General features: G+C 53.4%; 1 protein-coding gene across 3 annotated transcripts in view; it reads right to left on the bottom strand.

Annotated features, from left to right (window-relative positions):
• Positions 1-6,945: 6,945 nt before the first annotated feature.
• Positions 6,946-16,429, bottom strand: part of RXRA (retinoid X receptor alpha) — a 101,657-nt gene continuing 92,173 nt past the window's right edge. For all 3 annotated transcript variants that reach the window (XM_041484049.1, XM_041484050.1, XM_041484051.1), the window contains exons 8-10: positions 14,017-14,108; positions 12,347-12,452; positions 6,946-9,376 (exon numbers count right to left, since the gene is read on the bottom strand). In XM_041484049.1, the coding sequence (XP_041339983.1) occupies positions 9,229-9,376; positions 12,347-12,452; positions 14,017-14,108 (346 nt within the window). In that variant the 3' untranslated portion in view covers positions 6,946-9,228. The remainder of the gene's footprint in view (positions 9,377-12,346; positions 12,453-14,016; positions 14,109-16,429) is intronic.

Raw genomic sequence — 16,429 nt, 5'->3', positions numbered from 1 at the left:
CTGCTCTGGGCAGGGGAACGGGAACTGGGCAGGGGGAAGAGGGAAGGGGAGTGGGAACTCAGGAAAAGGAGTGGGATCCCAGGGAAAAGGAGTGGAATCCCGGGAAAAGGGAGTGAAATCCCAGGAAAAGGAGTGGGATCCTGGGCAGGGGAGTGGGAACTCAGGAAAAGGAGTGGGATCCTGGGCAGGGGAGTGGGATCCTGGGCAGGGGAGTGGGAACTCAGGAAAAGGAGTGGGATCCTGGGCAGGGGAGTGAGATCCCGGGAAAAGGGAGTGAGATCCCAGGAAAAGGAATGGGAACCAGGGCAGGGGAGTGGGATCCCAGGAAAAGGAGTGGGATCCCAAGAAAAGGAGTGGGATCCCGGGAAAAGGGAGTGAGATCCCAGGAAAAGGAATGGGAACCAGGGCAGGGGAGTGGGATCCCAGGAAAAGGAGTGGGATCCCGGGCAGGGGAGTGGGATCCCGGGGAAAGGGAGTGAGATCCCAGGAAAAGGAGTGGGATCCTGGGGAAAGGAGTGAGTGGGATCCTGGGCAGGGGAGTGGGAACTCAGGAAAAGGAGTGGGATCCCAGGGAAAAGGAGTGGAATCCCGGGAAAAGGGAGTGAAATCCCAGGAAAAGGAGTGGGATCCTGGGCAGGGGAGTAGGACCCCGGGAAAAGGAGTGGGATCCTGGGAAAAGGAGTGGGATCCTGGGGAAAGGAGTGGGATCCTGGGAAAAGGAGTGAGATCCCGGGCCGGGGAAGGGCATCCCGGGGCGGGCTCGCTGCGGGATCCCGGGGAAAGGGAGTGAGATCCCAGGAAAAGGAGTGGGATCCTGGGGAAAGGAGTGGGATCCCGGGAAAAGGACATCCCGGGCAGGGGAGCGGAATCCTGGGAAAAGGGAGTGGGATCCTGGAAAAAGGAAGTGAGATCCCAGGAAAAGGAGTGGGATCCCAAGAAAAGGAGTGGGATCCCGGGAAAAGGGAGTGAGATCCCAGGAAAAGGAATGGGAACCAGGGCAGGGGAGTAGGACCCCGGGAAAAGGAGTGGGATCCTGGGAAAAGGAGTGGGATCCTGGGGAAAGGAGTGGGATCCTGGGAAAAGGAGTGAGATCCCGGGCCGGGGAAGGGCATCCCGGGGCGGGCTCGCTGCGGTCGGGAGATGGCAGCAGCACTTTGCTCTTTGCTCTTTGCTCTTTGCCGGACGGGCCCGGCCGGCCCCGGGGGCTCCCGAGGCGCTGCCCCCGATCCCGGTGGGATCGGCCCCGCTCCGGGAGCCTCTTGGCCCGCAGCCGCCTCCGCAAGCCCGGCCCTGCTGAGCCGAGCTCAGCTCGCACAGAAAGAACCGCCCAGCGCTTCCCAGCGCAAATTCCCACCTGGAAACGCCTGGAGCGCAATTCCCACCCCGCCCTGGGCAGTGGGGATGGAGGGGGAAGAGCTGGGGCATGGGAGAGGATCAGCTGAGCTCCCGAATTTGGTTTGGGACAGAGTGTGAGCCTGAAACCCAGAGTGTGAGCCTGAAATCCAGAGTGTGAGCCTGAAATCCAGTGTCAAGCTGAAATCCAGAGTGTGAGCCTGAAATCCAGAGTGTGAGCCTGAAATCCAGAGTGTCAGCCTGAAATCCAGAGTGTGAGCCTGAAATCCAGAGTGTCAGCCTGAAATCCAGAGTGTCAACCTGAAATCCAGAGTGTGAGCCTGAAATCCAGTGTGAGCCTGAAATCCAGCTCCTCTGAGCTTCTCTCCCATCTGCTCCCTTCCCACCCACGCAGGGCGAGCCCGGGGCGTGCCTGGCGGTGGGTGCCATGGGGACATCCATGGAAATGTCACTGGGAAATGCTCTGCAGAAGGACAAGGTGCCCTCTGCGCCCCCGGGGCGGGGGGAGGCGGCCCCCAGAGGCCACGGCAGGACCCCGACCCCGGCCCCGGGGCCAGCTGGGGTGAAAAGGCTGCTTGAGAGAGGTCAGGAGGAGAAAACCAACCTGCTTTTCTTCGGCAATTATGAAGTGACAAATTACCAGTGAAAGAGCTCATCTGTCTGGATTTGTTTGGAGAGTCCCCTCCTCGCGGCAAACCTGAGGCACGGCGAGGGCCGGGATCACAGCCCTTCTCTTAAGGATTTCCAAACACTCTGCTGACACCCCACTCCATCTCTGTCAGCGCTGGGAATGCTCAGAAATTAAGCCGTGCCTTCCCAAGAGCCAGCCCTGCACCCCCAGCTCAGCATCTCCCCATCTCCATCCCCTGCAGGACCCGGAGCACAGGGAATGGGAGTCCCACCCTGATCCCACGTCTCCAAGAGCTCAGGATTTAAGGAATTGTGGTGTTCCTGATAAAGCAGAGAGCCCCGGAGCTCTCCGTGTGCCGTCGCTGAGCTCCCAGGGCAAGGGTGAGTGCCGTGCACACCCAGCCCGGAGACACAACAAAAGCCCGCTGAGAGGTTTAATTGCATTACAATCATCTGCTGGTATCAAGGAATCGGGAGGAGAGTCAAAACAGGCACTTTGATCCCTGCAGAAGCTGGAAAAACAGCAACGACTTGGCCAAGGTGCAAACCTCCTCCTCCTCTTCCTCCTCCTGGAGGGAGAGCAGAGCCTTTCCCAGGTTTGGGGCTCTGGGAGTGCCCCCCAAGCAGAAAACACAGCAGGAACCAAACACAAGATGTTAAAAAAAAAAAAAAAAAAAAAAAAAAAAAAAAAAAAAAAAAAAAAAAAAAAAAAAAAAAAAAATCGGTGGCCAGCTCGGCTTTGCTTTCTTTTCTGTTTTAAGCATCGTTAAAAATAGAAGCAGACCCGATTTTCAAAGCGGGATGCGGTCGGCCAAGCAGCGGGCAGCAGCGACCCGGGCAGCCCACGGAGCATCCCGGGCTGCCCCGCACATCCCAGCCCGCTCCACCCGGGACCAGGGGCACAAAAACCCTCGGGAGGGAGGTCAGTATTTACTCTGCAAACACCGAGTGCTGCCCGGAGGTTAAGAGGCATACAAGCTGCTGGAGATGGGAGCGTGGCCGGGCGGGTGCTGCCGGCTCCCTGGGGGCTCCCGAAGCGGGGCAGGGAGTGGGAATGGGTAGTTTTGGGTAAATAACCCCCTGTGCCCCTTCCCTGCCCCCCAAAAACCTCCTGCCGCCGCTTCCCGAGTGACAAAACCTCATTTTTCCCAACTGAGGAAACACGGATCGGCGCTAACCGAATTGAGGCTCGGATTTTCCATCTCCATCCACCCGGCCCCGCCGCCGGGGGAGGATTTATCCCGGCTGTAAACCCGACAGCGAGCTCAGTCTCGTTTGCACCTGGCAACAAATCCAGGTTAAGCGCAGCCTAAAGGCTCCCGAGCCACCCTCTGCTGCTCCGGGGGGGACTGGGGAGAGCAAACATCTCCGGGATCCCGTGCTGGGAGTGCCCCAAAATCCCTGTGTGTGCCCCCAAATCCCTCTGTGACCCCAAATCCCTCTGTGTGCCCCCTAATCCCTCTGTGACCCCCAAATCCCTCAGTGCCCCCTAATCTCTGTGCCCCCAAATCCGTGTGTTCCCCCCAAATCTCTGTGCTCCTTAAATCACTCTGTGCCCCCCAAACCACTCTGTGCTCCCCAAATCCCTGTGTGCTCCTTAAATCCCTCTGTGCCCCCAAATCCCTCTGTGCACCCCAAATCACTCTGTGCCCCCAAATCCCTCTGTTTTCCCCAAATCCCTATGTGCCCCCAAATACCTTTGTGCCCCCAAATTACTCTGTGCCCCCAAATCCCTGTGTGAGCCCAGCCCAGGGTGGCCTCTGTCCCCGCGGTGCCACCGGGCTGGCACGGAAATGCCATCGCTGGGCATCCCCGAGCCACAGCGGGCACCGGGGCACAGGGATCGGGAAATCCCTCACGGGAATACCTGAGGAAAAGGGAAAAGGTCCCGGGGAGAGCTGGGGCTGCTCCTTCCTCTCAGCCAGCCGGGATTTGTTGGGTTTGCAGTGCCCTGGAATGGGGACCCCGCTGGGGAGAGCCCCCCGGGAATAACTCCAGGCACACCAATAAGGACAAACGAGGACTTGGACTGGGTTATATTTTAATATGCTCATATATTTTCTTTTTTTTTTTCCTCCTTTTTTTTTTTTCTCTTTTTTTTTCCTTCTCATTTTTTTTCCACAATTCTAATACAATTGTTCTCGAAATACTGGCGTTTCCAGCAGCAGTTCTTTCTTTTTTTGCTTTGTTTTTTTTTTAATTTTCTTTTTTTTTTTTTTTAACCTTTTTTGTTGTTTTTGAAGTGAATAATAATATACGGTAGTGATTTCACAGTAAAACAGACCTGCGGGAACGCCAGAGATACGTGACAAAAGACACCCCCAGACCAGCCCTCCCCCCCCCTCCCACCCCCCTCCCATCCCCAAAAAGATTTTGGAAGTGGGGGGGAAAAAAAAAAAATAAAAAGTTCATTCAAAAAAATTATTTCAAAAGAGATTTCATATAAAGCCTTTAAAACACGGTCAGAAGTTTCTCCCTCTTCTCCAGATCCCTGTGGCTGAACACTTACAGAGAGAAAGAGAGAAAAAATAGAGAGAGTTTATAACAATCTCTGTAGAAGAAACAAAACAATCCAGGAAAGAAAATATCCAAGGATACGGTAAGGGATAAAATTACATTTGTACAAAAATAGATTTTTAACTTTATTGATGCTTTAGATATTTTTTTCCTTATCTTTTATCTTTTTTTTTGTCATTCTAAATTTTAATGTCATTTTTTTTTAATCTATGTATCCCATAGCCAAGGCATCCATCACTAAGTATTGGGAATTGCTAAAGCTATTCTTTACTCCAAACCACCTGCTTAAAAGAATGAAAACAAAACAAAACAAAACAAAAAAGAAGAAAAAGGAAACAGAAGAAAAACAAAACAAAAAGGCATCTTAAAATAGATGCAGTTCCTTTGTCTCCAGGAATAAAAATCCAGATTTGGCATCTGCCAATTCGGAAAGGGATTCAGATACAATGGAAAAAAAGAATTGACTTAAACCACAAAAAGCCAGGAAATTCTGTAATTGCTACAGTTCTCTAAGTGTATATGTGAGTGGGGTATTATACAGTGTTGATATCTACAGTACATACACGGACACACACGGACACCCCGGTGAGCCAGCCCGCACACGGGGACAGCACAGCTCCCCTGCTGCTCTTGGGGACAGCAGCTCTCCAGCCTGGCTTTGGGATCAGCTCCCCAGCTGCTTTTAGGGTCAGCACAGCTCCCCAGGTGCTTTTGGGGTCAGCTCCCCAGCCTGCAGTGATGGGGACAGCACAGCTCCCCAGCTTTCTCTTGGGATCGGCAGCCCAGCGTGGTTTTGGGATCAGCAGCTCCCCAGCCTGGCTTTGGGATCAGCTCCCCAGCTTTCTTTTGGGATCAGCTACAGTTCTCTAAGTGTATATGTGAGTGGGGTATTATACAGTGTTGATATCTACAGTACATACACGGACACACACGGACACCCCGGTGAGCCAGCCCGCACACGGGGACAGCACAGCTCCCCTGCTGCTCTTGGGGACTGGGATCAGCTCCCCAGCTGCTTTTAGGGTCAGCACAGCTCCCCAGGTGCTTTTGGGGTCAGCTCCCCAGCCTGCAGTGATGGGGACAGCACAGCTCCCCAGCTTTCTCTTGGGATCGGCAGCCCAGCGTGGTTTTGGGATCAGCAGCCCCCCAGCCACTTTTGCCAGCCTGCTTTTGGGGTCAGCTCCCCAGCCTGACTTTGGGGTCAGCAGCCCAGCTTGGTTTTGGGGTCAGCAGCCCAGCCTGGTTTTGGGTCAGCTCCCCAGCCTGGTTTTGGGGTCAGCAGCCCAGCCTGGTTTTGGGGTCAGCAGCCCAGCCTGACTTTGGGGTCAGCTCCCCAGCTTGGTTTTGGGGTCAGCAGCCCAGCCTGGTTTTGGGTCAGCTCCCCAGCCTGGTTTTGGGGTCAGCAGCCCAGCCTGGTTTTGGGTCAGCTCCCCAGCCTGACTTTGGGGTCAGCAGCCCAGCTTGGTTTTGGGGTCAGTAGCCCAGACTGCTTCTGGATCAGCAGCCCAGCCTGGTTTTGGGGACAGCAGCCCAGCCCAGGGCTGTCCCCAGTGCAGTGCAGGGGTCAGCAAGGCCAGGGCTCAGCATTTCCCACACCCCAACGGCCCCACGGGCACTCCTGGGCAGATCCAGTGCCAAGGGAAGCTCGGAGTTGCCATGGAGGGGTTTGGGAAGTGCTGGACTGGGTGTGGGGTGGGTGGAACACGCAGCGAGGGGTGCAGCAGGTGGCTGAAAGGCTGATGTTTGTGCCATCTTTAGAAAATGAAAGATCGTCCCACCAACAAAAAAGGAATTAAAATAAGCATTACAAACAGATCACCCGAATCCGAGCAGGTTTTTGCAGGAGCACTGAGAGCTGGTGAAATCCACGTCCTACCTCTCCAGGGAATAATGTGCCTTTTGTTTTCCTTCAGCCACGCTCACCTCTCCACACTCTGCCTTATCATGATGAGGACAACAACAACAACAACAAAAAGCCCAAAGTGAAAAGAATACAAAGGAAAGACTCAAACTCATGCAAAGCTCGTTGCTTTAAGGCTGCTCTGGCTGTTCCCAACACACAAAAGCTTCTCCTTCCCACGGGAAGGGCTGGGGTGAGGATGGAGGGGCTAGGCTGGGCTTTGGGGGCTCAGGGAATCCCAACTCCCTTTCACCAGCTGAGATTAAATCCCCAGGACAAGGCTCAGCCTTTCCCAAAATCCCCTCCGCCACGGGCATGGATTGAGGCTGTGCTGCTCCAGCAGGGAAACTGAGGCACAGGGATGAGCCTGACCTGGAGCTTGGGGCCTGCAGAGCCTTCCCCTTGGCTTTGTAAGGTCAGATGCTAATGGGGATGGGATGGGATAATGGGATGGGATAATGGGATGGGATGGGATGGGATGGGATTGCATGAAGATTGGATGACATGAGATGGGATGGGATGAAATGGGACAGGGTGGGATGGGATGGGGACAGATGGGAAAAAAAGGGATGGAAGATGATGGAACGTCACAGAATGGAAAAGGATGGGATGAAGTAAAATGGGATAAGGATGGGATGGGATAATGGGATGGGATGGAATGGGATAATGGGCTGGGATAATGGGATGGGATGGGATGGGATCTCCCACTGTGCCACCCTGCAGCCACCACAGAACCCAAGAGCCCCTCCCCAGCCACCCCCAGGAAAAAAGTGGCTCAACCCACCAGAGACCAGCGGGTTTATCCTAGTGCAACATCCACCAACTTCCCCAAAGCTTTTCCTCTGTGCCAAGCAAGTCCCAGGCTCCTTTCTGCTGGGGCCTGGGGGCTGCCCAGGGCTGGGTGGGCTGGGGGCTCCGGGCTCTGCCACCTCCCTGCACCCCCTGGGGCTGCGCCAGCCTCCCGCTGGCAGGGAACAGCCTGCTCGTGTTTCCTGGCACCCTCGCCAGATTTCATTTCTCCTGCCTCGTTTTCTTGGCAAATTCTTGCAGGGTGAAGCTGTTTAATAATATTTTCAGTGGCTTGCAGGCTGCTGGGGAAACAGAGCCAAGGCGCTCTGCCTGCCTCTGCCGATTCGCCACTTCGGGCCAGCCCCAGGGGGAGCTGCCACCTGAAATCCAGAGTGGTTTTTTTTATTTTGGAGCTGCAGGGCATGGAGCTGGGCACTCCAGCTGGGATGGCAACAGGCAGGGGGCAACGGTGTCCCCTCCAAAACAGAGGTGGGAGTGAGGTGGTGGGCGCTGCTCCATCCCCCTCCAGCAACAAAGGAGTTTTCAACCAGCTGCAAACCATGGGGAGCAAGAAGGGATTTTGGGGACCTCATCCTTTGCTTTTTAAAGCACAGACCACATGGAAGTGGTGGGGAAGCACCTCCTCCTCAGCTCCCAGCACAGTGCGTCCATCCTGCCAAGGGGGGAAAACCCTTCCCAACATCCCTCATCATTCCCTCTGCTTCGTTTTTTCTCCAGCTCGTGTTTTTGTGGGGCACAGGAGACACCAGGTGAGGAGGGAGGGGAAGGGGCATGGTTCCCTCGCTGGCCACACACTCCTGGGGGAATCCCATCCCGTGGGGTGTGAGCACATTCCTGTCCCTAACCCCCAAAATCCTGTCACCAAGACTCAAGGAAAGGGTTGTGCAAAAGCCAAGGTGCTTTTGGTGCTCTCAGAATGCCGGGGAGGACAGGGATGATGCTGCTGCCACATCCCCCACTCAGCCAGGCCCTCCCACCCTCACGGGGCAGATCCAGGGCAGGGGGGAGCCCTGTTCTTGCTTCACCACTAATTAACAGCTGCAATTAACCAGCCTGGCTGAGCACTCCCACTAATTGTTGCCTTGCAGTGTTTTGCAGGGCTGAAAGAACAGGAGCAGCCTCCTGGGTGAGCCGAAACCCCAAAACCCCAGAGCGGGGTCACGGTGGGATGCTGGGGCAGCACTGGGATGTACTGGGATGTACTGGGATGCTCTGGGATGCTGTGCTGAGGGCAGGGCTCCCAGCAAGCCCCCAGGAGCTGGAGAAGGACCATGGGGAGTCCCTGGCAGCCTTAAAGCAAGCGCTGCAGCCGGCTCATGTCCACACCTCTGGGGTGGGCAGCGATGCCCGGGCACCCTCCAGAGTGGCCAAAGGGCATTCCCTGTGCCACTGCCACCGTGTTTTGGGGGGATTCAGCTCAATCCCAAATGCTCTGAAGTGGAAGGAGAAGGCTTCTCTGTGCAGCCACGGGTGACTCACTCAGGGGGCACGGCCTCTCCCTCCGCAAAGTAACTACCAAGACTACTAAGAATAGTTAGAAACCAAAAATAGAAATTATTTCTTTTTTTTTTTTTTTTTTTTTTTTTTTTTTCCAAAAACTCCATCCTCTGAAAATAGCCCAGCTGCAAATCTGGCAGAGTCCAACCACTCCCCTCGGCTCGTCCAAACCCCCACTGCCCCGAGGGCTGGCACCGTCCTTGTCCCCAGGGGGAGGGCTGGCGGTGACACCAGCCCGTGGTGGCTCATCCCAAACCTCACGGCACGGCGGGGGCAGGGGTTGGCAAAGCTCTCTCCGCTCCCACTCCTCTACAAGTAGCACAGGGAACCAGCGGGCAGGTCTGGAGACGCAGCAGTGACAGCGAACGGACAGGGAGGGCAGGATGACCAGGAGGGTCCCCAGGAGCAGACGGTGCCTCCGGCGCTGGGGACAGCAGGGAGGGACGGGCTGGGGCCGAGGAAAGCAGAGGAAGGGCCCCGAGGGAGCCCGGCCGGGCGAGGGACTGACCCAGCAGAGTTCTCTAAGTCATTTGGTGCGGCGCTTCCAGCATTTCCATCAGGAAGGTGTCGATGGGCGTGTCGCCTATTAGCTTGAAGAAGAAGAGGTGCTCCAGGCATTTCAGGCCGATGGATCGCAGGGCTGGGAGGCGGAGCAGGAGCTTGGCAAACCTTTGGGGAAAAGGAGATAACGGCACGGTCAGACATCCCCAGGTGCAGCTCTGCTTCCCGAGGTTTGGAGTCGAAGTGTTGGTATCGGACCGTGGGGCTGCACGCAGAGCTGCGCAGGGAAATCAGGAATTAGGGCCCAGCCTCGGAGATCAGGCAGCCACGGGGAGATTCACAACAAACACGGGCTGGGAACTGAGCTGGAAGGGTGGGACAAGGGATGAAAGGGCAGCCCTGGGCTGGGGGACACCCCGAGATGCTCCTGGGGTCCCTGCACTGCAGCCACCGAGAGGAGGCACCAGGGATCAGCCTTGGCACTGGCAGGGCTGCAAGCAGCAGCAGCAGCTGAGGTTTTGGTCAGGGAAAAGGCAAACAGCAGGGAAGGGGCTGGAGAGATGCCCAGTGGGGTGAGCTGTGTGATGCCCCTTTTCCTGCAGGCTCTGGGCAGCCCCAGCAGCCCTCACTGGGGTTTGGCCATCCCCAACTGAGCCCTGGTGCTGGAAACACCCCAAGTGTGGAGATGTGAGGTTTTTATACGTTTTCAGAAAGTTGGTTTATTATATTATTATATATATTAAAATACTACATTAAAACTATACCAAAAGAATAGAGTAAAAAAAGTAATCAGACAGCCAGGAAGAACAAGAATAGAATACATAACAAAATCTTGTGACTGCTCACAGCTTCAACACGAGTGGCTGTGATTGGTCATCAACTGAAAACAATCCACACAGATCAATGGAAAATACACCTGTTGCATTCCACAGCAGCAGACAGTTATTGTTTACATTTCTCTCCTGAGGCTTCTCAGCTTCCCAGCATTCTATGAAAAATCCTAGCAAAGGATTTTTCATAGAATATCATAGCTACACCCTGGGGCTGCCAGCCAGGGGTGACACCGAGGGTGACACAGGAGTTGGAGGGAGCTCTGCAAACCAGGGGTGCTCCCCTTGCCCAGGGCTCTGAGTCCCCACAGCCTGCCCTGCTGGGGCAGATGGTTTCAGGTCACAGCAGGCAGGAGGGCTGGGCAGGGCTGGCAGCTCTGCAGGACCCAGCCAGGATGGCAGTGAGCCACCCACAGCCACCCTCACCAGGGAAAAGCTGCTGCTGCTGGGCTCTGAGGGTGACAGGAGCCAGGAGAAAGCCACCAGCTTGGAGCGCCTTGGAGCAGCCCAGGTGCCACTGGATGTCACCTCCTTGAGTGAGTGAGTGCTCCCAAAAAAAATCCAGGGAAAAAGCCCTTCAATGGCCACAGCAGGGTCATCTGCTTTTCCTGCTGCAAAATCAGGGCTTGAGCAGCAGCAAAGAGCCAGGCAGAATGGGACCCTGCAGAAAGCACACACAGAGCCATGCACAAGCACACAGATATTCTACACGCATGCACAATTCCCTCTCCCTATTTTTTTTTTTTTTTGGTTAATTTTTTTTTTTTTTTTGTTGTGCTGGTTTTATCTGGGGTACATCTAGGACATCCCTGAGCGTGCAGAACCTCTCAGGTCACCAAGGATGGGTGTGAGCATCACACAAGAAGGTTCCCAGTGCACCTCTGAGGGATGCAGGGGGGGCAGCAGAGCCCAGGCACAGCTCTCAGGACATCCCTGAGCGTGCAGAACCTCAGGTCACCAAGGATGGCTGTGAGCATCACACAAGAAGGTTCCCAACCCGAGGTCACTCAGAGCCAGTGAGAGATTAAATTGCAGAGCCCCTGGTGCAGCTTCTGGGCTTCAAACACTCCCTCAAACACCACTGAGCACTGAGGCAGAGCCCTGGGGAGCTGCTGTGGACTGGTGCTGTGGACTGGTGTGGACCTGTGCCACCCTCTGCATGTGCCAGGCTGCAGATCCTGCACAACGTGCAGAGCAAGAGCTCACCCACCAAGGGAATGATCCAGAAGAGCTGCTGGCCATGATTCCCAAGGCAGCTCTCCTGGTGCCAGGAACAGCTCTTCTGCAACACCACAACAGCCAAAGTCCAGCGTCTGGCTCTGGATTTGCTCCAGAAATGCAGTTTAATAAAGATTTCTGGAAGAGGAGGGGTGATCCCTGCTCCGTGTCCTGTGCCCATCCCTCAATCCCCCTGCTCACCACAAACCAAACACACCCCATGGCACCCTCATCCTCACTCTGCCTGCCTCAAACCAACCAGCAACGTCCCAGAAATCCCTTCACAACACACCTTTCTTCATCTGCCAACATTTTGAGACCCAAAATGGGGGAAAAACCAAATCCAGCATCACTTCTGAGGGCACGCTCTGCCCACTGCACTCGCTGCTGTGAAAGCACCCTTTTCATTTCACATCCACACCCGGCCAGGAATGCAGGTGAGATGCAAATCCCAGTTGCCTGGGCTGTTTTTCCCTCACCATTCATGCACCAGTAGCAGCTTCCAGTGCTGTGCTTGGTTTCTCAAGAAGCTGTCAGGAACTTAACTGGCAGTTGCCAGCTCCAGGCTGTAACTGGGAAAATGCGCCCACTCAGCTCTGGAGCCATCCAGGAACACATTCCTGATTCCCCCTCCCATTCCCAGCTGGATTGGGGGAGGCAGGGAGGGGAGAAAAAGAGCATCAATTGAGGCTTTCACTTCCCAGCAATGATGCTCATCTGCCACTGAAAATTAACTCCATGTGAGTCCTATTTTTGCTGCGGTTTCGCTGGCCGTGGTTTCCTAAAGGGAAATGATACCCCCTTCCCACACGTGCTCATCCCACTGCTGGGGCTGCGGGAGCTGGGGCTCCTCAGCTCTGCCCACCTTGCTGGATTTCCTGGCAAGGGAATAAAGAGCTCTGTGCACTGCACAGGGGAGGATTTTTAGGGATGCTCAGAGCTGCAGCGGGTAGAAACGAGGGATTTATCCGCAGGGAATCGCTGGGAACAGAGAGCCCAGAACAGAGAGGGGACCCTGGGAGCTGCAGCACCCATTGCAGGGGGGTTTGCAGGGGGGCAGGGTGCAGGAGGAGGGGCACAGGGAGCTGACCTGCCGGGCTGGTCGGGGTATTTGTGTTTGCAGTAAGCCTCTAGCGACGCGTACACCTTCTCCCGCAGCGCCTCCACCTCCGCCGGGTTCGACAGGCCCTTGGAGTCTGAAAGGCAACACAAAAACCATCAGGCAAACGCCTCCAGCCTTCCCAGGCAGGCAGCAACCCCTCTGTGCACTCCCTCCATCTCTTCCAGCCCCACCAAAGTGTGGCTGCAAGCTCTGAGCTCCAGGCACTTGGGGAGCACTCGAAGGTTTACTCCACAATTACAGGTTTTTTCTCACCTCATACCTAAACCCCAAATGTTTTGGATCATTCCAGTGGTCCCTCAGACCCTCATTTGAAAGGGATTAATTCCCCCTCCAGCCCTGGGCTGGTGGGATTTCTGCCTCCAGCACTGTGGTGGGGCTGAAGGAGAAGCCCCTGCTCTGGCACAGCCCCAGGACAGGGCACAGTGAGGATCTGTTTTTAGCAGGGTGAAAGGGACAGTGCAGAAATCGATATCCCCAAGCACATGTGCCACGGGAACCTCTCCAGATTCCCCTTCTTTGACCATAAATGGCTAATCCCAAATTACAGACAATAAATTACTGCTGATTACAAGGAGGGGGGACGTAAAAAAAAAAAAAACAAACCAAACTGGTCAAGAAGAAAAACAAACCCATGGAACTGTAATAAACCCTGCTGGAACAGCATGGCCTGGCTGTGGTGGGAAAATCCAGGCAAGGAGCTGTGCTTGGGCACAAACTGTGCTCAGGGAGGGCAGGGCTGGTGTGGATGGAGAGGTTTGTCCTTGGCTGCCATCTGGTTCTGCTCTGATCCTCTCTGAAATCCAGAGATCCCCCCAGAGAGCTGTGCAGGTATGTGCAGGCTGCCTCCTGCTGCACAGGGATTTGCTCCCTGGAATGTTGGAGAAAAACCTTGGCACTGAACCTTCCTCTTCTCTTGGGCAGTTGGGGCTGAGAGGGAAAAGGGAGCAGTGTGACCCTCCCAAAGACTGAAACCATGGTCAAAAATTGAAGGTTTTGTGTATTTTATGAGCGCATTTCATGTCTTTCAGCCTCTCCAGGTCTGCAAAGGGCTTTTTCAGAAATGCAGGTAATAAAAGCCCTTGGATGATGAGGTTGGGAAGCAGAGACAATTATCTCCATGCTCTGGTGTTGCTCTAATCCATATTTTTCTCTTCAACAACATCTAGATTCCACTTGGTTCCAATTCAGGGACAATTCCCTCAAGCACCTGAACTTTCTTTTCACAGTCACTCTAAAAGGGGGAGAGCTGACAGGACAAGGGGGAATGGCTGTAAACTGAAAAAGAGTAGGATTAGATTGGATTTTGGGAAGAAATCCTTCCCTGGGAGGGAGGGGAGGCCCTGCACAGGGTGCTCAGATGGCTGCCCCATCCTTGGAAGTGTCCAAGGCCAGGCTGGATGGGGCTTGGATCACCCTGGGACAGTGGAAGGTGTCCCTGCCCACGGCAGGACGTTTGGAACAAGATCAGCTTTGATGTCCTTTCCAAACCAAACCAACTTTCACCCCTGCCTCCCTTCCTGCCCTGTGGAATCTGGGTGCCCTCTGCTACTTCCAACAGGGCTTTTTGGGGAAGAAAAGGAGAAAAAAGGACAGGAGAGCAGCCAAGAAGGACCAGGAGAGCAGAGGCAGGCACATACCAGGGTTGAAGAGGACAATGGCTCGCAGGCAGCCCAGCTCTGTCTTGTCCATCAGCATGTCCCTCATTTTGGACACCAGTTCTGTCAGTACTCTGCAAAAGGACAGAGAAAGCACAGAGTCAGCATGAAAATAAAAAAAAATAAAAGAGAATTAAAAGCCCCAGGTGTCAGAGCTGGAGTGAGAAGCTCCGGTCACGTTTAACGAAGCTGGGGATGGTGCTGGCCTGTACCAGCTGAGGATGTGGCCTCGTTTTCCTCCTCCATCAAAAATAGCTCATTAGGAACATCAATAGTTCCTGTGAGATACAACAGGGACCATAAAAACCGCCTTCATCCATTCACTGAGAGGCTCTGGCACCTGAGAAAGCTGCCTAAAAATAAAAAATAACAATAAAAACCCACCCCAACAGGTATCTAAAAGTAATTTCCTCTGCCGGTAATTTTTATTGCTCCCTTTGCTCTCACTGAAGGTGTTGGTCTTGAAGTATTTTCCACTGATTGCCCAGTTTTTCAAGTTAGATCCTGCAGCAAAGTCATGATCTTGCACTTATGACCTCACAGGAACAAATGATGTCACCCAGGTCCGAAGAACAATTTCCTCACAGAGCAGAGCAGCAAAGGTGATTTGGTTTCAACTCAAGATGAGTCTCAGGGAGAGAAATCAGCATTTCAGCAGCGTCTGGAGTCACGCTGTGGGTCAAACACCCTGCAAACCTGGCTTTAAAACACCTTCCCAAAGCCTGAGATTAAAGAGCCCTGGGGACATGCCTGTGGAACCTGCTGAGGATCGCTGGGGCCTTCTCATTGTGCAAATAAAATCACGTCTTGGTCCAATTAAAGATGAAAAGGAACAAAGGAGTGGCCTCCTCGTAACATTAGAAGGCATCTGGACCCCATGAAAGGGGCTTTGATTTGCACTGGGTAGCCTCTTCTGTGTTTGGGGCTGGTTTTGTGTTTTTTGCACTGGGCAGTCTCCTCCCTGCTTGGGGCTTTTGGTTTTTTTGCACTGAGTAACCTCCTCCCTGCTTGGGGCCGTTGGGTTTTTTGCAGGTTTCAGGAGGGGTTTTCTCCTTGTGTTTTCCTGGCATGGATTCCCTCATCCCGGGCTCCTCAGACCCCTCAAGCAGGCATGGAGGCAGTCTGGGGTGGAGGCAGGGATGGGGATGTCCAGGTGAGATGGTTTGATGGAAGCCCAGCCCTCCATCCCTGATGCTGTTGAGTCAGGGATGGAATGAAAGACTCCCGTCTTCAGAAGGTGAATCAGAAGGCAATTTAATGAAAATAGCAGGTCCTTTTTTGATGTGACTCGTTAAGGTGAGACTTGATTGGCCTCAAAATAAAAACCTCTCACAGTATTGGTGAGCTATGAACAGCACACTCTGGAGAGCCATATCTACAAACAATGGTTACAGAAAGAGAGATAAGAATTGTTTGAATTTTTTTCTCTAAGTTTCCCACTGATACTGTCATCTTTTCTGGAAAAATCCCTTTGCCCAGGATTTTTCTCCCGGGAAGCTGAGAAGCCTCAGAGGAAAGGAAAACAATTCTTATCTCATTTGCTTCTCCTGTGTTTTGCTGCTTTGGAATGTGGTTGGAGATTGTTTATCCAACAGGTGGTTGTTTCATTGGTTTCTGCTGTGAATTATTTTGACTTATTGGCCAACTGGGGCCAAGCTGTGTTGGGACTCTGGAGAAAGAGTCAAGAGTTTCATTAAGTAAGTATCCTTTCTGTATTCTTTAGTGTAGTTTAGTTTAGTATTCTTTTATATAATATAGTATCATCATAATTAGCCTTCTAAGAACGTGGAGTCAGATGCATCACTCCTCCCTCATTTGGGGAACCTGGCAAATACAACGTTCCACAGTGCCACTGTGATATTTTATGAAAATCCTTTCGCCAGGATTTTTTCTCCTGAGAAGGTGAGAAGCCTCAGAAAAGAAATGTAAAAAATAACTATCTGCTGCTGTGGAATGTGGCAGGTGCATCTTTGATTGGTCTCATGTGAATTTGTTTTTACTTGATGACCAATGACAGCCAGCTATGTTGAAGCTCTGAGCAGTCATGAGTTTTTGTTATTCATTCTTCTTCATTCTTTCTAACCTTCTATCTGTGTCTTTCTCTCTATTCTTTTAATATCGTTTTAGTATAGCATTTTTAATATAATATAATATCACAAAATAATAACTCAGCCTTCTGAAACAAGGAGTCAAGATTCTCATCTCTTCCCTTGCCAGGGTTGCCTACAAATTCCACACCACAGCTTCTCACAGCTTCCCAGGGTTTTCCTGGGAGAACCATGTCTGTCTGTGCTCAGAGGAGATGTGACCACCCATCCCATCCCTGCCCACCTGCTGAAGATGCCCAGGGAAGACCATGTCTGTCTGAGCTCAGAGATGTGATCACCACCCATCC

The sequence above is a fragment of the Pyrgilauda ruficollis genome, unplaced genomic scaffold (genome assembly GCF_017590135.1).
Source record: "Pyrgilauda ruficollis isolate IOZ18807 unplaced genomic scaffold, ASM1759013v1 scaffold62, whole genome shotgun sequence".
NCBI lineage: Eukaryota > Metazoa > Chordata > Aves > Passeriformes > Passeridae > Pyrgilauda > Pyrgilauda ruficollis.
This window is presented reverse-complemented; position numbering and strand designations above follow the sequence as displayed.